Source organism: Hypanus sabinus, chromosome 7, assembly GCF_030144855.1.
Source record: "Hypanus sabinus isolate sHypSab1 chromosome 7, sHypSab1.hap1, whole genome shotgun sequence".
Taxonomy (NCBI): domain Eukaryota; kingdom Metazoa; phylum Chordata; class Chondrichthyes; order Myliobatiformes; family Dasyatidae; genus Hypanus; species Hypanus sabinus.
Window position 1 is genome coordinate 110,145,675 of NC_082712.1, and position 21,341 is coordinate 110,167,015.

A 21,341-nucleotide genomic window follows, 5' to 3' on the forward strand; every position below is an offset into this window, starting at 1 on the left:
AATATTGTTCAAGGTACTGGGGAAGACTGTACCTTGCTCTTCTTTACAATAGTGCTCAGAGAAGTGAAAGGCACTGGCAGACGTAGGAATGATAAATCGGTCTTTAAGGCAAGTCCTACCTGATATTTCAGTGTCAATAGTGCCCCTGGAAACTTTTACAGCTACTTGAGAGAACAGACAGTCTCAATTTGAAACAATACCTCGAGAAGAGCAGTGTTTACATTAATACTGCCCTTTCCTTTTACAGCGCAGTGCTCCCTAAGTAGAGGTCAATCCCTCCTGCAATGTAGTCCTCTTTTGGTGCTTTCCCTCCTAAAACGTGGCACTCCCTCTCTGACCTTGTGTTCCTCCGACAGTTCATTCCCTCAGTCCTGCACCTTGGTGATGTGCACAACTCCATCCAAGACTGCAGTGCTCACTCAGTATCTCTCCGCTCCACCCCGACACAGCAGTGCTCTGTGAGCACTGTGCTCATCCCATCCAGACAATTGTAATGGTGGCACAAACCCAGAGCAGTGTTGGCTCAGTACATCCCATCCCCAATCCCTAGCAACAGTACAGGACTTGCTTAGTATTGAACGGAGTCATCATTGGGTCCAGTCTTTCGGCAGGATTTCCCTCAAAAATTCATTGCTGCAAGCTGGGCTGTGTGTCTGAGCACGAGGGAAGTCTTTGGTCAGGTAAGGAGCCCCATGCCGTAATTCACCCTGTCTGAAACTGGATGGGAAGGAGAATGCCTTGTGGGCACCCAGAGTGGACTGTATATCTGACTTCTGTGCTGTGAGGGTGGGGGTTGGGTCAGGGGAAAACATGTCCCCTTTCCCTGCACAACAGACCCTCAAGGGGCCCCAAGGGTATTGCTTAGACCCTGCCCCAACTGTGATCTACATTTACATCAGGACACAGCCTGTTCACAGAGAGGAACACCGACAACAAACAGGCTCTATTCATCCTTCCCCCCAGCTTCCAAATTTTAAAACCAGGCCTTCTTCTGTTTCCAACAATAATTTAAAAAACAATAGGTTTCAAGTTTTTGATTAAAGTGTGCTAAAAGGACACTGTATCAGTAGCTCCCCCTCAAACATTGCATATAACAACCATGTAAACCAGGTGCCTACAAAATACTGATTCTCCAATAAAATACTTCAGATAATAAATAATCTCCAACACTCAGGAGCTGTAAAAAACCTCTATAAAAATAGAAAAGGTAGAACTGTAATTATACATTCACCCCAATCTTAAGTTTGTGCATTTTTTTTGAAACAAATTCACATTATTCTCCTGGAAGTTTTTTGTTTTAAAGTTGAACGTGTAAAAACAAAAAAAAATTTTACTGTGAAGCCATCAATTATCAAAAAAAAAACCCGGAGAGAACAAAATCCTGGGAGCCACTCAGAGCAATCCTTGGAACATCGGATATTTGGTCAGCCGAGTCAGTCGTGGAACATGCAAGCACTAACTTTCTTTGGGGTCAGAGAGAGGAAGTGCCAGAGTGATGGCTGTGCTGCACCTTTTGAGGAGTGATGGAGTGCCTCACATGTGGGGGCGCACCAGAAGAAACAAGCACGAGTGCTCGAGAGAGCTTGCACAGAGAAAGGAGTGGCAGTGAGCAATGCGACAAGGATCAGGGATAGGAGGGAGTGGGAGAGTGGGCAGGGCTGGGTAGAGCCCAAGGGGTGCAGACTCGGTGAATTGTTAGATCAGCATGGAGACTATGGCATTCTAAGGGACATCACTGGCAGATGTGTGGCAGTAGGGGAAAGGGTGCAGAAATGGGGGTAAGGGGAGGAGGATGGGGAAGGGGCAAGCAGGGCAGTGGACAACTGGGACAAGGCAGCAAAGAGGCAAGGAGTGGAGGGTGTAGGGTAGAGAAACGTGATGAGAAGGGAATCAGAGTCAGAGGCATGGAGCAGGAGGGGAGGAGGAAGTGAAGGGCATGGAGGACAAAGGTTTGTGGACTGGGGGAGAGGACTGACTGGAAATAGGGAAGGAGTATAGTCAGGGTGAAAGGAGGCCAGGAAAAGCAAAAAGGAGGCAACGTGAGGAGTGTGCAGCCAGGGCAGGAGAATGATTGATGATAGGCTGAGAGCAGGGGAGAGCCGATCAATAGAAGCCTGGGGCCAGCATGAGGGGAGGACAGAAGTGAGTGGGACAGAATCCTGGGATGAAGAAGAGAAAGTGAAGGGGTCAGTAATGGCACAATATCTGTAACCAACCCTGTTGTCATTAACCAGTTCTCTTTGATGTACTCCTTTTGATATTTCTGATGGCACAGTTACTGTTATTTAAAAATAAGTGACAAGAGGCACTTTGGTAGAACATCCTTCAATCCTCAAAAGGGTGTTAGCACGAAAATTGTTTGGCATATTCCACTAAACAGCTGTTCTCTCCAGTGATACAACGTTTGACTGTCAGTACACAGCAAACTTCAAAATTTAAATTATGTGGTGGCTAAACTTTCAATGAAATTTTCAGTATGCTTTTTGTCTACATTTGTACTGAGAGTCAGCACAACTCTGAATATATAACTTAAAATTCACAACAGAAAATTGTACTGTTAAAGTCACACATCCACACGCGCGCGCACACACACACACACGCATACATACACATGCACACGAGACAGAGTGCAGTGAATTGCCCCAGTCACGATGGGGTTAAAGAGTCCGATGACACTTTCTCTCACGATTGCGTCCACAGCTGCACCAACTTACCAGTGAACATGTTTAAACTCAAGTTCATTTTGATCAAAGCTCAGTATGGCTTGCTGTCGTTCTTTGATCGCTTAAGTTGGACCTTCAGGCGTTTCATACCAATCTGAAAGCCATTCATTGCTTGTATAGCAGCCTGCGAGGAGACTGGATTGTCATAGCTTACAAACCCTGCAACCCAAAACAGAGCAGGAGAGTCAAGAGAAAAACAGTTGTATAACATTCAAACTATGCACATTACCAAGGAAGGTATCTCCATTTTGGACAGAAGGAAGTGCTGAACACGTTCAATTATGAAACAATGCTCTTCATTTAAACAGTTACTTGGCTAAGCTACTGCCAATATGCCTTTCCCACCTACAACCTGCCCGATCAAAAGCTCCCCTCCAAATCCAGCACTGAATTGGAAGTGTCACATTTTTCCTCTCTTATCCTTGTATTTATGTCCTGGAATTGTACTATGTAGATCTTAAAAAGCAATGATAGCATGCCACAATGAGTACTTACTCCAGAGCAGAAGAGGCACAGAGTAGCTGGAGTGAAGAAATTCTGCCAGCACTGGCTGCCATAGCCTGCATTGGGAAAGTGGCGAAGAGTTCAACGACTAACAGGATGTCCCAAGCACAGAACCCAGACTCATCAGGGGCTGCGTCCAGTTTTCAACCACAGCTGGGCAGAGCAAAGACTACAGGACTCAACCACTACCTGGCTGAATTCTTTAACGCAGAACCATCCACTCACCTGAAAAGATCCTATTCCAGTGTAGCCACAACACTGGTATTCAGCAGACAGTGTACAAGTTTCACCTTTTCACAAAAACCAGGGTGCATCCAACCCTGATAATTATCTGCCGACAAGTCTGCCTTCTACCATCAGTGAGGTGATGGAAGATATTGCCAAGTTTATCAAGTGGGAACAGCCTGTTCAGTTGAGAACTAAGAAGCCTGGTGCACAATCTCATCACAGCCTTGGTTTACAGATGGACAACTGAGCTACTTTTTAAAAAGCTCCACAAAGCAAGAGTCAATGATTATGAGAAGGAAAAGTAGTACCCATGCTGGCAAAACTGGAGACAAATGAAGTGTTAACATTTTAGGCTAATGCCCTTTGATCCATTTTTGGAGGTCAACTTCTCCAGATATTTCTCAGCTAAGGGGTTTTGTATCCAACTATTGTGAGCTCTCCCATGAATGGCCACTCTTTAGTACCTCATCAGAAATGAAGAAGCATGAACTCTCTTTTGAAACTCCCACATTGAAGAAGTCACTAACACACCATGGTCTGGACATTTAATGGCAAGAAACATTCACACCACATAACTGGCCATCCCAAACAAGTATATATTTCGCCTATATTCTCACAACATTCAATAGCATTTTTATTCAATCCCACACATCCACAAAGCTGGGCATATCATCATCTCAACAAGTTAAATATACAGGTCACAAGTTCGATTTTCTGCAGCAAATCATTCATTTCACAACTTCCCAAAGCCCTACCAGGTTTTACAGGGCATTTTGGGATTGTAAAAGAATAAACCTCACCTGCCTAATGAATGCAACTAAAGCAATACTCAAGAAGCTGAACATCATCCAAAATAAAAGCAACTAAAAGGGAAAAGATGTAAGCTAGCTAAAAGTGACGAGAGTATATATTGGACTGCAGGAAAATGACACTGGAGAGGTAGGAATGGGGAAAAGGAAATGGTGTATTTTGTATCTTCACAGTTAAGGGCACTAGTAAGTATGCCAGAAGTTTGAGTATGACAGGGAGCAGAAGTGAGTGCAATTGCTATTTCTATAGAAAAGGTGCTGGGGAAGCAGAAAGCTTTGAAGGTGGATTAAGTCACCTAAAACCAGATAGATTACACACCAAAGTTCTGAAAGAGGGGTCTGAGGAGATTCTGCCATGGTTCTGGAGGACTGGAAAATTGCAAATGTCACTTCAGTCAAGAATGGAGGGAGACAGAATAAAGGAAATTATAGGCTAGTTAGTCTGACCCCAGTAGTTGGGAAAATGTTGGAGTTGATTGTTAAGGATGAGGTCCCAGAGTACTTGGAGGCCAAAGTCAGCCTAGTTTCCTTAAATGAAAATCTTGCCTGACAAATCTGATAGAATTCTTTGAGGAAATAGCAAGCAGGATAGACAAAGGAGAATCGGTGAATGTTGTGTACTTCGATTTTCAGAAGACCTTTTTGACAAGGTATGGCACACGAGGCTACTTAACAAGGTCAGAGCCTATGGTATAACAGGAAAGATACTAGCATGGATAGAAGATTAGCTGATTGGCAGGAGGCAAAAAGTCAGAATGAAGCAACTTGTGAAAGATCCCCTAAAGCAAGTTGATTCGGTGAGGAAGGCAAATGCAATGTTAACGTTCATTTCGAGAGGACTACAATATAAAAGCGAGGATGTAATGCTGAGGCACTGGTGAGACCTCACTTGGAGTACTGTGAGCAGCTTTAGGCCTCATATCTAAGAAATGATGTGCTGACATTGGAGAGGGTTCAGAGGTTTACGAGAACGATTCTCTGAATGAAAGGGTTATCGTATGAGGAAAGTTTGATGACTCTGAGCCTGTACTTGTTGGAACTTTGAAGAATGAATGAGGGTGGATCTCTTTGAGCCTAAGGAATGTTTAAAGGTCTAGATATAGTGGATGTGGAAAGGATGTTTTCTATAGGGGGGGGGGGGAGCTCTAGGACTAGAGGGCACAGCCTCAGAATAGAATGATGACCACTTAGAACAGAGATGAGGAATTTCTTTAGCCAGAAGGTGATGTATCTGTGGAATTCAATGCTATAGGCACCTGTGGAGACTATGTCATTGTGTGTATTTAAGGCAGAGTTTCATAGGTTCTTCCTTAGTCAGGGCGTGAAAGGTTATGGGAAGAAGGCAGGAGAATGGGGTTAAGAGGGAAAATACTTCAGCCATGATAAAATGGTGAAGCAAACTTGATGAGCCAAATGGCCTAATTCCACTATCTCTTATGAATTTATTTTGAACTTTGAAGGTCTTATAGTCTTATAACTGGTATCCAAGACAACCACCCTAATATTCATTCTCTTCCTATCAATACAACAGGTGTACCACCTCCAAGAAGCAAAGGATCAATGTGCCAAAAAGCCTTTGACAGTCCTTTGCATGGCTGCAACCTCTAACCCTCCAGTGGACAGGGCACCAGGCATACAAAAGATCCTGCAATTCATGTACCAAGATGGAATTAAAAGCTTTTGTTCTCCACGCCATCTAGACAAATCATTCCATACACAAGTACACTGAAGTTGTACAAAACAGAAAAATTAAGTGTAAAATTTAGTTTTACAATTATATGGAAAGTGCAGTGTAATCAAATAAAGTGAATTGAGAGATTAAGAATTCATCTTTATCAGAGATCCATTCAAGAGACTTCAAGATCAAGATCCATTCAAGAGACAGGGTAGAAGCTGCTTTTGAGCCTGGTGGTACATGTTCTTATCTTTTGTACCTAAAACTCATGATTAGAAATACACTTTCAATGCTTTGCCTACCAAGGGTCTAAGTCTATGAACACAGCATTATGGAAATACCAGCAACAAAGACCCTTTAATTCAAACCACTGAACGAATGCACTATTTTGTTTTAAATAAGTGGGTAAGAGCCTGGGAGTTTTGTGACATGAGTGGGAAAGGTAGGACAAAGAGAAGAGCTGGTTTACAGAAGGCCAATGCATAAGACAGCCAATTAGCTGCCACGTGCCACTAAATACATTCAAAGGAGCTTTATACACAGATGCCCTTTTCAGCAACATACCCACCAAAACATTTGCTCAAGTTCGTCTGTTTGTCAATGAAAACCTTGGCAGAAATGACATTCCCAAACGGCATAAACATCTGGAGCAGATCCTGATCTCCGAACTCCTGAGGCAGGTGGTAAATAAACAGATTACCTCCCTCTGGTCCTAAAAGAATCAAAAGGAGAAAATCATTAACTGAAGCTTAACTCATTGCAGAAGAAAGAATACAGAGGCATGGGTGCTAACACCAGAGTCCTGAGACTCAGGCCACTCTTTTGGCCCAAGGGTGAAAGTACTTACAGATGCCCATCCTTCCTTTGATAGCAACTCTTTTGGAACCAAGTTCATGAATAACTCAAGTCACTTGACAGAAACTAAATGTGCACTGCCCTCTGTCTCCCCTCTGGTCTGGCTTAATATACACACTATGCAGAAATCTCTGACTACATCTAACCCTGTACCAAACTATGCCCATTACCACTGTAAGGACACATTTGGAGAGGGCATTGGAAGCTCTTATATTGGGTATATGATTAATCAATGTAAGTGTGATGAGTGGGCACTTTGAGCTTTTAACATCAAGTAAAACATGGTTGAGTTAGAAAAAGTGCTGCTGGAACAGCATCTATGGAAGGATATAGACAGACATATGTTAGCAAATGTGCAGTCGCTGAAGAACAGAATTGAGGACCTGAGGGCAAGACTGCTGTATTGGAAGGAAATGTGAGATTGTGGTGTTCTAGGTTTGAACAAGACATGGTTTACCCTCAGCACATCAGATACGGTGATCAGACCTGTCAGGCTTTTTGATTCACAGAATGGACCAAACTGCTGATTAAAAATAGGCAAAAGATGAAAGTGATTCATGATTAACACTCGGTGGTGCTCCGATATGGCAGTTTTATCAAACTCGTGCTCCCCGACTTGGAACACTTAATGCTCAAATGACATCCGTTCTGTTTACCTAGGGAGATCTCTGTAATCCTGACTGCAGCTTACATACCACTAGCTGCCAACTATAATCAAGTGCTTGTGATACTGCATGATGCAGTAACAGTCCATCCCGATTCATTTCAAATCATAGTCAGGGACTTCAACCAGGCTTGTTTGAGGAAAACCCCGTCCGATTACCATTGGCATATAACCTGTGGCACCAGAGTTCCTAACACACTACATTACTGTTAGACGCAGATTGGTCCACGTTCAAGGACTCATCTGTGGATCTCAATGAGTACACCATGGCTGCCACAAACTTTATTAAAATTGCTGTGGACAAGTGTGTCCCCAGAAATTAATTCCATTTTCCCCACTAGAAGCCCTGGATGAACCATGAAATCAGCAATCTACTGAGGGCCAGATTACAGGCATTCAAGTATGGTGACCAGGAAAGTTACAAGACGTCCAAGTACAATCTCCAGAAAGCCACCTTCTTTCCAGACTAACCTTGATTCAACGAAGGATGTTTGGCAGTTGTGGGAGGGCTTGAATACCATTAACTCTTGTAAAGTAAAATCAAGTGACATAGGTGACAACATGGCGTCACTTCCAGATGAGCGCAATGCTCACTTTGACCGTCAAAACCTGGAGGAACCATCACAAATTCCCACAGCCCCTGATGATCCAGTGATTTCAATCTGAGGCCAACTCGCATGCAGTCTCCCAGAGGGTGAACTCACAAACAGCATCCAGCCCAGACAGGGTACCTGGCCAAGTACTTAAGACCTGTGTTGTTCAACTGGTTGGGGTGTGCACTGAGACCTTTAACCTCTCACTTCAGCAATCTGAGATACTCACATGCTTCAATCACACCAGTGCCTAAGAAAAACATGGTAAACTGCCTCAATGACTATAATCCAAAAGCATTTCTATTCACAGTGATGAAGTGCTCTGAGAAGTTAGACATTAGACAATAGGTGCAGAAGTAGACCATTTGGTCCCTCGAGTCTGCACTGCCATTCTGAGATCATGGCGATAAAACATATTAACTCCTGTTTCAGAAGCGATACACTCCAATATGCTAACCGGAACAATGGGTCTACAGCAGATACCATTTCATTGGCTCTTCACTCAACCCTGAAGCATCTGGACAGCAAAGGTGCATACATGATGATGCTCTTTATCAACTACAGCATGGCTTTCAATAGCATCATCCCCTCAAACTAATAAGCTCCAAGACCTTGGCCTTAATATCTCCTTGTGCAATGGGTCCTCAATTTTCTTATTTGTAGACCCCAGTCAGTTCAAAATAGCAAAAAAAAATCTCCTCCATGATCTCCATCCGCACAGATACTCCACAAGACAGTGTACTCAGCCCGCTGATCTACTCACTTTGCACCTATGACTGTGTGGCCGAGCACAGCTCGAATGCCATATTCAAAGGTGGTGATGAATCAGCATATAGAAGGGAGATTGAAGGTTTGAGTAAGTGGAGCCATAACTATAACTCTTAATCAATGTCAGGACTAAGGAACTGATTATTGACTTCAGGAGGAGAAAACCAGAGGTCCGTGACCCAGTCCTCAGAGGTGAAGAGGGTCAGCAACTTTAAATTCCTCAGTGTTTTTATTCTGGAGGCCCCTTCCTGGGCCCTCTGCAATTATGCAGAAAGCACAACAGTCCAGTCCATCCCACCACTGAGCAGATCAACGTAAGGAGATGTCACAGGAAAGCAGCATCCATCATCAAGGGCTCCCACCATCCAGGACATGCTCCCTTCTCACTGCTATCATCAGGAAGATGGCACAGGAGCCTCAGAACTCACACTACCAAGTTCAGATGCAAAAAGGCAACAATTATACTAATGCCAAAGAACAGTATGACCAATTAACCATATAACAATTACAGCACGGAAACAGGCCATCTCGGCCCTTCTAGTCCATGCCTAACACTCTCACCTAGACCCACCGACCTGCACTCAGCTCATAACCCTCCATTCCTTTCCTGTCCATATACCTATCCAATTTTACTTTAAATGACAAAATTGAACCTGCCTCTACCACTTCTACTGGAAGCTCATTCCACACAGCTACCATTCTCTGAGTAAAGAAGTTCCCCCTCATGTTACCCCTACACTTCTGCCCCTTAACTCTCAACTCATGTCCTCTTGTTTGAATCTCCCCTACTCTCAATGGAAAAAGCCTATCCACATTAACTCTATCTATCCCCCTCATAATTTTAAATACCTCTATCAAGTCCCTCCTCAACCTACTACGCTCCAAAGAATAAAGACCTAACTTGTTCAATCTTTCCCTGTAACTTAGGTGCTGAAACCCAGGTAACATTCTCGTAAATCTCCTCTGTACTTTCTCTATTTTGTTGACATCTTTTCAATAATTTGGTGACCAGAACTGTACACAATACTCCAAATTTGGCCTCACCAATGCCTTGTACAATTTTAACATTACATCCCAACTCCTACACTCAATGCTCTGATTTATAAAGGCCAGCATTCCAAAAGCTTTCTTCACCACCCTATCCATGAGATTCCACCTTCAGGGAACTATGCACCATTATTCTTAGATCACTCTGTTCTACTGCATTCTTCAATGTCCTACCATTTACCATGTATGTCCTATTTTGATCAGTCCTACCAAATGAAGCACCTCACACTTATTAGCAGTGTGAGCTGTTTTAATGACTATCGTTTGGTAGCACTCACATCCACAGTGATGAAATGCTTTGAGAGGTTGGGCACGGCTAGACTGGACTCGTGTCTCAGCAAGGACGAAGACCTACTGCAATTTGTCTATCATCACAACAGGTTAACGGCAGACACAATCTCAATGGTTTTTCACATGGCCTTAGATCACCTAGACAATATAAACAGCTATGTCACAATGCTGATCATTGACTATAGCTCAATGTTTAACACCATCATTCCCACAGTCCTATTCATTAAGCTACAGTACCTGGCACTCCATACCCCCCTCTGCTAACTTCCTAACCGGAAGACCAGAATCTATATGGATTGGTGATAATATCTCCCCCTCGATGACAATCAACACTAGTGCACCTCAGGAGTGTACGCTTAGCCCACTGCACTACTCCCTCTATAACCATGAACTGCATTGCTAAGCACCATCTATAAATTTGCTGACGATATTGGTAGATTCTCAGGTGGAGATGAGAAGGCATACAAGAGTGAGCTATACCAGCTGGTTGAGTAGTGTAGAAGCAACAATTTTGCAATTTACGCCAGGGAGATTAAAGAACTGATTGTGGACTTCAGGAAGGGTGAGATGAGGAAATGCAAACCATTCATCAAAGAAGGATCAGAAGTGGAGAGAGTGAGCAATTTCAAATTCCTGGGAGTCAATATCTCTAAGGATCTAACCAACTCCCAACATATTGATGCAGCAATAAAGAAGGCAAGACAGTGGTTATATTTCCTTAGGAGTTTGAAGGGATTTGGTTTGTCACCTAAAACACTCAAAGACTTCTACAGAGCATTCTGGATTCTGACTGCATTCTGAGAGCATTCTGACTGGCTGCATCACCAGCTGGTATGTGGAGTGGGGGCGGGGCCTACAGCACAGGATCGAAAGAAGCTACAGAAAGTTGTAAATTTAGTCAGCTCCATCTTGGGTACTAGCCTCCGTAGTATCCAAGACATCACTGTGCCTCAGAAAGGCGTTCATCATCAAGGACCCCTATCACCCAGGACATGCCCTTTTCTCCCAGTTACCATCAGGTAGGAGTACAGAAGCCCGAAGGCACACACTCAGTGATTCAGGAACAGCTTCTTCCCCTCTGCCAGCATTGAACCTATGAATGCTACCTCATTTTTTTAATATATTATTTTTATTTTGCTCTATTTTGATCTATTTAATATACCTATGCTCGCTGTAACTAATGCCCTTCCCTTGACAACATCAGTGTCATGGAGAGGAGAGACTTGCAGCTTGGGCAACTGCCAGTCTTCCATAAACAAAAAGCCTTGCCCAGGCTTGCGCCCTGGAAAATTTCCAAGGCGCAAATCTATGGTCTATCGAGACTAACGGAGGCCTGCCTACTACATAGTCACTGTAACTGATTTACTTTTTTTCTTTTTATATCATGTATTGGATTAAACTGCTGTTGCTAACAAAATTCACGACACATGTGGATAATAAACCTGATTCTGATCTTCAACCAATTCAACCAATCTTCATTCAACTTCACGCCCCAACACTGAGATGTTTTTACAACCTATGGACTTACTTTCAGGGACTCATCTTAGGTTCTTGATATTTATGGCTTGTTTACTTATTACTATTTCTTTCTTTTTGTATTCGCACAGTTTGTTTTCTTTTGCCTAAGTTGGCGCAGTGTTTCATTGAATCTATTATGGTTATTACTCTAGTATAGATTTCCACAAGAAAATGAATCTCAGTGTTACATATGGTGACATGTATGTACGTACTTTGATAATAAACAATTTGAACTTTGAGGCTGAAATAGATCTATCAGTTGAGAGAAAGAAAATTCTCTTCGTAGGTATACAGGACAAAGTTAAAGCCATTAGCAAAAAGGGGGACTAGGTTACAGGGAAAAAAGCATGGGAATGGGATCAATGAGATTGTCAGGTAGTCAAGTGGCACAATGGCCACCTTTTCAGTTGGAAAATATAAGGTATATATTATAGTACTTGAATTTGTAGGGAACTACGCAGAATGAAAAAAGAGAGGGCTTGCTCTTATGATGAAGTATGGTATTAACGTGAGATTTAATTTTGCTCAGCAAAGCATGAGTAAAATAAATTTTTGGTGGCAATAATAATGAATTCATCAATGCGAACAGTCTATGGGCAAAGTAACAGCAGCTACATCTTTGGAAAGAATAGGACTTAAAGGGCTTTTCACAAAGTTAATGCAATAACGGAAACAGTTTTTGACTTTCGTCTACATTGGCCCAATCAAATTGGCAGAGAAAGTCTTGAGAATGAGTTCACAGAATGCAGAATGTTTGGACCTAAGTCAAGCAACAGGCTATCTTAAAACGTGGTCATATGTAATGAGAAAGGATTAATTAAGGAACTTACAGTGAAAGATCGAATGATCATAACATGACAGGAATTCACATCCAGTTCAAGAGTTACAAACTCTGGTCTTTGGACAAATGTACACAAATACATTTGTCCAAAGAGAGTTAGCCAAAATGAAAAATGTAAATTGAATTAGAAGGTATTAGGATATATTAACACTTAAAAGAAATATCAGATTTATTATCACAGACTTATGTCATGAAACTTGTTTTGCAGCACTAAATATACTATAACTTACAGTAATAAAGATATTCAGCAATTTAATTAGTACAAAAAGAGAGCAAAATTAGTGAAGTAGTGTTCATGGGTTTAATGAGATTGCATCCATTGTAGGACAGTTGTGGTGGTAGGCAAAATGCAGTAGGTCCTGGTCCTTGCTTAGGCTGGAGTTCACTCCATCCATGATCAACCTCGCAAGCACTAAATCACAGTAGATATGCATACAACTGGGCAATAGTTGTTGAGGCAGCTCACCGGTATGATTGATGTCCTTTGAACTGGCAATCTCTGACTGCAACAGTGACAAATCCTTGAATACTCCCACTGGTTGGTTGGCATAAGTTTTCAGGGAAATGACATGGGGACAGACGGAATTGCTGCAATGTTTAACGTCAGACCGAGACAGATATCACAGGGTTGCCAGATGCTGCAGGGATTTGCACAGGTAGTCAGTCTCCCTTTCAAAGCGTATTTAGAAGGTTTTGAATTTATCTGAGAGTGAAACATACTGTAACAGCCATTTATGATGTTAGGTGTTGCAGTGTAGGAAGTAAAAGCCTGCAAACCCTGCCAGAACTGACATGCATCCGATTCTGTCTGTAATTTCACTTGGAATTGCATTTTTACTCTTAAAGTAGCTTTCCGTAGGCCATACTTGAACTTCTTGTAGAGTACTGGATCACCAGTCTTGAATGCCTTCAAATTTTAAAAAAAGTTTAAGATCACCCCTCATCCTGTTTGCCCAGGGAAAACAGTCCTAGCCTAGCCCATCTCTCCTTGAAGCTCAAGCTTTTGCATCCCCACTAAACTTGATCTACTGTGTTATCACTTACAAGGGACTATGTATCTGTAGCTCTCCAGGGCTTTGTCATTCACAAATCATGCCCTGTCCTTAACTTCCAAAATGCAACACCGCGCAACCCCAAGTTGCATTCCATCTGTTAGGTCACAGCTCACGCACTATGTGCAATCTGGTCTGCAAGGAAGATGCGAGTCTGTTAAGAGGGTAGCCTGAGGATGTAACCAGAAAAGAAATGCAGCAATGAGATTGGATAGGCTGTGATTGGAATAAGAGACCTGATGACATAACTGAGTTGTATGAATTGGTGTAAGCAAGGAGGTTACAACTTCATAAGCAGAAAACACCGAAACCAGGGGAAGCAGACTCAAAATAGTTGCTGTAAGGATTGGATGATAGATGAGGTGAAGAAGCTTCCATGTAGAAGGTAGTAAGGATCTGAAATTCCACTTGAAAAGTTGGGAGAAGCAAGACCCACTCCACCCCCCTGCATTTACACAGAGGAAGCAAGACATCCTCGATCCCAAGGGACTGCTTGAGAATAAAATGACATTAACTGGATACAGTGTGGAAAGTAGACTGATCTACTGAGTCCAAAACAGTATGGGTGAGTATGTTTGTTGGCGAGGGACACTGCTGAGAGAATAGTGTAACACAAGGGTCGGCAACCCGCGGCTCTTTCATCTCTGTGCTGCGGCTCCCTGTGGCTTTGGAAAATAAATGATGAGTATTTAATTAAAGTGTATTTTATGTTAGTTTGTTAGTTTTTGAAATGTAATTCTAAATTTGAAGATTATGGTGATCTTGTACAATCTAAATAAAACGTTGTGGCGACCCGGTTCCTGGCACATCCGAACCGGCTCACAATTAGCCAGCGTTCCGGCTAAGGGAGATAGCCTACGGGGGTTTGTGAGAACGTGTCTTTTGGAGCATCCGTGCCCACGGGGGGCAGGTTGAGGGAGGCTTAAAAGCAAGGCTGTTTAGTTCGAATAAAGTTATCGTTGACTGCAGTTTACCGACTCCGTGTCGTTATTTTAGTGCTGCGTGTAGCACACCGCTACAACGTGTTTTTTATCGCTATTAATATACGTCACCACTGCCAATGCCTGCCAGTGTGCGATTTCTTTAATTTTTCGATCCAAGGTAGGCTAACTATGGAGAATTCTAAAAAAAGAAAAGTGACTGAAGAAAACAGAACGTTTAATGATACGTGGACAGATTCATTTGCTTTCACTGTTGACGAGACTGGTTTACCGGTATGCTTAGTATGCAATGAGAAACTAGCAAACAACAAAAAGTCAAATGTCGCAAGACATTTCCAGAATAAACACGCAGCCTTTGCTCAAAAATATCCGGATGGAGATGAGAGAAAAAAAGCCGTTTCGGAACTGATGCAGAAGGTTGATCTGAGCAAAAACCATTTCAAGAAGCGGATGAAGTCGGGAAAATCAACGACATATGCTAGTTTTGTTGCCGCTCAGGAAATAATCAGGCACAGGAAGCAGTTTACAGATGGTGAATATATAAAAGAATCTTTCATTAAGATTTCAGAACATCTATTCACGGACTTTAAAAACAAGAGTGAAATCAGGGATATGCCCCTCTCTGAAAAGACTGTCAAAGACAAAACCATAAAAATGGCAGAAGACATCACAAGACAGCAAATTAAAGACATCAATTCAGCTGTGGCCTACTCGATTGCCTGTGACGAGTCTAAAGACAAAGGTGATATTGAACAAATAGCGCTGTTCTGCCGGTATGTAAACTCTGCCGGACCACAGGAAGAACTGATTGAGTTGATACCTCTAAAAGGCCAAACACGGGGGGAGGACATCTGTGAGGCTGTCTTGAATTGTTTAAGAGCCAAAGGAATAAAGACCACCCACCTGGTGTCAGTAGCTACTGATGGGGCACCAAGTATGACAGGAGCGCACAAGGGATTTGTGGCTTTACTGCAGAAGTCGCTGGACAGAAAGCTGCTGACTTTTCACTGCATCTTGCACCAAGAGGCACTGTGCACTCAAACATTTCCTCCGGAATGCACAGAAGTAATGGATGTTGTCATTCAGATTGTCAATAAAATAATGGCAAAAAGTTTAAATCACTGTCAATTCCGTTTGTTACTGGACGAGCTGGAAAGCGCATATTCTGATCTCCTGCTGCACAACAAAGTCCGGTGGCTGTCCAGAGGGGAGGTGCTGAAACGCTTTGTCGCGTGTCTGGAAGAAGTGAAAACTTTCCTGGGCAGCAAAGGGCTCACCTTTCCTGAGCTGGAACAGCCAGAGTGGCTGGAAAAGCTACACTTCATGCTAGACATGACAGCGCACCTGAACACGCTGAACACAGCTCTTCAGGGGAAAAGGACGTACAGCCCTACACATGTTGGAGGATGTTTTGGCATTCAAGCGCAAGTTGACAGTGCTTGCCAGAGATTTACAGAAAGGCACATTGTCTCACTTCCCCAATTTGAGAGAGTTCAAACAAGGTCATGACATGATAAATTCGGAGTATTTACATTCCGCAATCTTCGCAATGCAAACATCGTTTGGGAAACGCTTCTGTGAGTTCAGAGAGGAAAAAAACACATTATCCTTCCCGGTCACTCCCCTAAGCATCGACCCATCCCTACTGAATACGACTGCATTGGCAGGTGTGAGTCAACCTGATCTTGAGATGGAACTGGCCGACATAGCCGACAAAGACATATGGGTGTCCAAGTTTAGACGCTTGACAGCAGACCTTGAAGATGTTGCCCGTCAGAAGGCCGTTCTTGCTCAGAATCACAAATGGAGTGATATTGAAAACCTCCCCAAACCGGACAAACTTGTGTTCGAAACATGGAATGCTATCCCCGACATTTATGTAAACATTAAAAAGTATGCGCTTGGAGTCCTGTCGATCTTTGGATCCACATATGTATGTGAGCAGGTGTTCTCCAACATGAACTTTATTAAAAACAAACATCGCGCACGCCTCACAGATGACAGCTTGCGATCCTGTGTAAAGATGAAGGTGACGTCATACAGCCCTGATGTGCAGACGCTGTGTGCTGAGGTCCAGGAGCAGAAATCCCATTAACCAAGTATGATAAATATTTTAATTGCTTATTATTTTACGTATATTCATATTTTTTCATGGTTCAGTGAAATAGTCCTTTTATTTTTCAGGTTGACAGCTGGCTGACGTTATTTTTGGTTTGCTGCTGGCGGACAATTTAAGTTCAGCGTTTTTCATAAATACAAGAAGGACTCAAATAGACATTGAGTATTTTACTTAAAAGCAACCTTCAACCCAACGTCTTTTTTTCAGAGTTCAAAATGATTTTGTTGCATGCAGAAATGTAATTTAATTTTCTCTGCAGGAGTTCATCGATTTCATAAATGTAACACATTATAGTTTGTTTATACATAGCATAAAGGCAAAAAAAAACGTATGCAGTGTTATTTCATTTTAAATGTCAAACGGGTTTTGTGGCTCCCAGTGTTTTCTTTTCTGTGGGAAACAGGTCCATATGGCTCTTTCAGTGGTAAAGGTTGCCGACCCCTGGTGTAACATAATGCGTCAGGATCTGTCAGTAAAACACTGTGTCAACAATACGCTGCAAAAAAGCATCATAGGTCGCCAGCTCAACTCACCCAGGCCAACCAAGTTGCCTATCTCAGCTAGTCCAATTTACTGTGTGTCCTGTTTAAAAAAAGTGATCTTGAAAATATTAGGTTTTCTGTGAAGCAATGTATGAGCTTTCAGTCCTTTCTAAACAGTGGTAGTGTGGCGGCTCTTTTCCTAGCGTATGCGAACCGACTCACAATTAGATAGCCTACGGGGGTTTGCGAGCACAGAGCTTTGGAGCCTCTTCGCCATGGGGGGCCGGTTGACAGAGGCTTAAAAGTGAGGCTGAAGTTTTCGAATAAAGTTTTTCCTTCGACTGCAGTTACCGACTCCGTGTCGTAATTTTAGCGCTGTTTGTAGCACACCGCTACAATTGGTGACCCCGACGTGATGGAGCCGAGGTGAGGGGCTGGCAACTGGGCCGCGCCCAGGGAGAACGTCTGAAAGGTCTCGGCGTGTACCAGTCTCTTCCTGGGCAGGTCAACCAGCAGGCTGTGAGCTCGCAAAAAATCCGCACCCAGAAGCGGTTGGGCTACGGCGGCCAGTGTGAAGTCCCACGTGAACTGGCTGGGGCCGAACTGTAGCTGCACCTGACGGGTGCCATAGGTCCTTACTGTGCTGCCATTCACGGCCCTCAGGGGGGGACCCGGTGCCCTGCTGCGAGTGTCGTAACTTGTCGGAGGTAAAACGCTGACCTCAGCCCCAGTATCGACCAGAAAGCGGCGTCCCGACCTGCTATCCCACACATACAGGAGGCTATCCCGATGGCCAGCCGCCGTAGCCATCAGCGGCGGCTGGCCCTGGCGTTTCCCGGGAACTTGCAGGGCGGGCGGCAACGGCGGGCTTCTGCGCCCCACCGCTGGTGGTAGAAGCACCAGTGGTCATTGGGCCGGGGGTTAGTGGGCTCTGCGGCCGGGCCTGGACTGGTTTGCTGCCGGGAGCGTGGCTGGGAGATCTGTGCGATGGACGCCCCGCTCACCTTTTTGGCGTTCCACAGCAAGTCCGCCCGGGCTGCCACCTTCCGGGGGTCACTGAAATCCGCGTCGGACAGCAGCAGGCGTATGTCCTCGGGCAGCTGCTCCAGGAATGCCTGCTCAAACATGAGGCCTGTGTGTCCCTCGGCCAGAGACAACATCTCGTTCATTAAAGCCGATGGAGGTCTGTCTCCCAAGCCATCCAGGTGCAGTAAACGGGCAGCCCGCTCACGCCGTGAGAGTCCGAAAGTCCTGAGGAGCAGGGCTTTGAATTCCGTGTACTTGCCGTCTGCCGGGGGCGACTGTACGAACTCCGCGACCTGGGCAGCTGTGTCCTGGTCGAGGGAGCCCACCACGTAGTAGTAGCGGGTGTCTTCTGAGGTGATCCGGCGAACGTGGAATTGGGCTTCGGCTTGCTGGAACCATAGGTCCGGGCGCTGTGTCCAGAAACCCGGCAGTTTCAACGAAACCGCATGAACAGAGGCGGCGTCGGTCATTTCTGGTCCAAAAATCGTTTGGACCGTCGGGGTCACCAATTGTAGCGGTGTGCTACAAACAGCGCTAAAATTACGACACGGAGTCGGTAACTGCAGTCGAAGCGCTACAATTGGTGACCCCGACGTGATGGAGCCGAGGTGAGGGGCTGGCAACTGGGCCGCGCCCAGGGAGAACGTCTGAAAGGTCTCGGGTAAGGACAATGTCGTGGCGGATGCGCTCTCTCGCCCTACCGTTCATGCCCTTTCCCAAGGGGTAGACTTTGAGGCACTGGCAGAGGCACAGCAGGTGGATGAGGAGATTCCGAGTTACAGGACTGCAGTCTCTGGTTTGCAGCTCCAGGACTTCCCCGTGGGCCCAGGTGAGAGGACCCTACTCTGTGACGTCGCCACCAACCAGCCCCGTCCGGTCGTCCCCGCAGCCTGGCGGCGACGTGTTTTCGACTCCATTCATAACTTGGCGCATCCCTCCATCCGGACAACTGTCCGGATGGTTTCCAGCAGGTTCGTTTGGCACGGACTCCGCAAACAGGTCAGTGAATGGGCCAGGACGTGCATGCACTGCCAGACGGCCAAGGTTCAGCGGCACACCAAAGCCCCACCGCAGCAGTTCCATCCCGCCCACCGGCGTTTCGACCACATTCATGTGGATATCGTGGGCCCCCTGCCAGTGTCGCGCGGAGCGCGTTACCTCCTGACTATCGTGGACCGGTTCACAAGATGGCCAGAGGCGGTCCCGCTCACCGACACCACCTCCGAATCTTGCGCCCGAGCCCTGATCGCCACCTGGATATCCCGCTTTGGTGTACCAGCCCACATTACCTCCGACAGAGGCGCCCAGTTCACCTCCAGCCTGTGGTCAGCTATGGCCAGCCTTTTGGGGACTCAGCTGCACCACACCACTGCCTACCACCCACAGTCGAACGGGCTAGTGGAGCGTTTCCACCGTCACCTGAAGTCGGCCCTCATGGCCCGCCTGCGAGGAGCCAACTGGGCGGACGAGCTTCCCTGGGTCCTTCTCGGCATCCGCACAGCGCCCAAGGACGACCTGCACGCCTCGTCGGCCGAGTTGGTATACGGCGCGCCCCTGGCCGTCCCCGGGGAGTTCCTACCAGCCCCGAGGGGGCAAGAGGAAGAACCCGCTGCAGTCCTGGGCAGACTTCGCGAGAAGCTCGGTAACCTGGCCCCCATACCCACTTCACAGCATGGGCGGCACCCGACCTGCGTACCCAAAGACCTACGGAACTGTAAGTTTGTGTTTGTACGAAGGGGCGGGCATCGGCCACCGCTGCAGCGGCCATACGAGGGGCCGTTTACGGTGCTCCGGAACAACGGGTCCGCGTTCGTGCTGGACGTTGGGGGGAAGGAGGAGGTTTTCACGGTGGACCGCCTCAAGCCGGCCCATGTGGACCTGGCGCAACCGGCCGAGTTTCCGGCGCCTCGGCGCAGAGGCCGACCTCCCAAGCAGGTTCTGGCCCAGGCTGTGGACATTGGGGGGTGTATCGCCGGTTCTGGGGGGGGGTTATGTGGCGGCTCTTTTCCTAGCGTATGCGAACCGACTCACAATTAGATAGCCTACGGGGGTTTGCGAGCACAGAGCTTTGGAGCCTCTTCGCCATGGGGGGCCGGTTGACAGAGGCTTAAAAGTGAGGCTGAAGTTTTCGAATAAAGTTTTTCCTTCGACTGCAGTTACCGACTCCGTGTCGTAATTTTAGCGCTGTTTGTAGCACACCGCTACAGTAGGATATGTTTTAAAAATTGTCTCCTTTAACGTATTTCCCAAAACTGTTTTCCAAAATTTTCCCAAAAATAGGAGAATAAATGCTGTAAACCTTAGACCATAAAACATAGGTCATTCAGCCATAGAACCATAGAACATTACAGCACACAAATAGGCCTTTTGGCCCTCCTTGGCTGTGCCGAACCATTTTTCTGCTTAGTCCCATTGACCTGCACCTGGACCATATCCCTCCATACACCTCTCATCCATGTACTTGTCCAAGCTTTTCTTAAATATTAAAAGTGAGCCTGCACTTACCACTTCATCTGGCAGCTCATTCTACACTCCCACCACTCTTTGTGTGAAGAAGCCCCCTCCAATGTTCCCTTTAAACTTTTCCCCCTTCACCCTTAACCCATGACCTCAGGTTTTTTTCTCCCCTAGCCTCAGTGGAAAAAGCCTGCTTGCATTCACTCTATCTATACCCATCATAATTTTATATACCCATGCCAAGTGTTATGAATGTACCACTGCTCTGAGGGGCCGAAAGGTGCGGGGTAGCCCTCTCCTTTGTGAGAATCGCAAGAGCATTATTGGGTTGGGTCAGAGGACCCAGGAAATGAGAAAGAGACATGGCCATTGTCTCCCGGAGACAACGTTTGTGGATTGGGGACTATGCTACGTGCAAGCCCTCGGGCAAAGTGGGCTGGTTGAGATTGCATCACCCCAACCTGATTGACATCTACTACCCTGCGAGTTAAGATAAAAGAGGGGCTGTAGGCACAGCCCCTCAGACGCACCAGAAGAAATGCTGGTGATCCCATAATAGCAGGAAGCCATTTGAAGGAAGCCACGTGCGTTCGGTTCCCTTGCCTGGTGGCTGGTGACTGGTTCCACGGAAAACGACTTGGAACTAACAACGGGGAACCAACTCCCCTGACGCAACAGATTGGCCTCATAAAAGACCAGAGCAAGTTTAAAACCATCTCTCTTAAACCCAAAGAGCTGCAGCTTGAAA

The 21,341-nt window shown here is 45.5% G+C and overlaps 1 protein-coding gene across 11 annotated transcripts in view; it reads right to left on the reverse strand.

Moving 5' to 3' along the window:
• Positions 1-21,341, reverse strand: part of celf1 (cugbp, Elav-like family member 1) — a 77,782-nt gene that overhangs the window by 3,694 nt on the left and 52,747 nt on the right. For all 11 annotated transcript variants that reach the window (XM_059975388.1, XM_059975383.1, XM_059975385.1 and 8 more), the window contains 2 exons: positions 6,508-6,651; positions 2,715-2,882 (listed from right to left, as the gene is read on the reverse strand). In XM_059975388.1, the coding sequence (XP_059831371.1) occupies positions 2,755-2,882; positions 6,508-6,651 (272 nt within the window). In that variant the 3' untranslated portion in view covers positions 2,715-2,754. The remainder of the gene's footprint in view (positions 1-2,714; positions 2,883-6,507; positions 6,652-21,341) is intronic.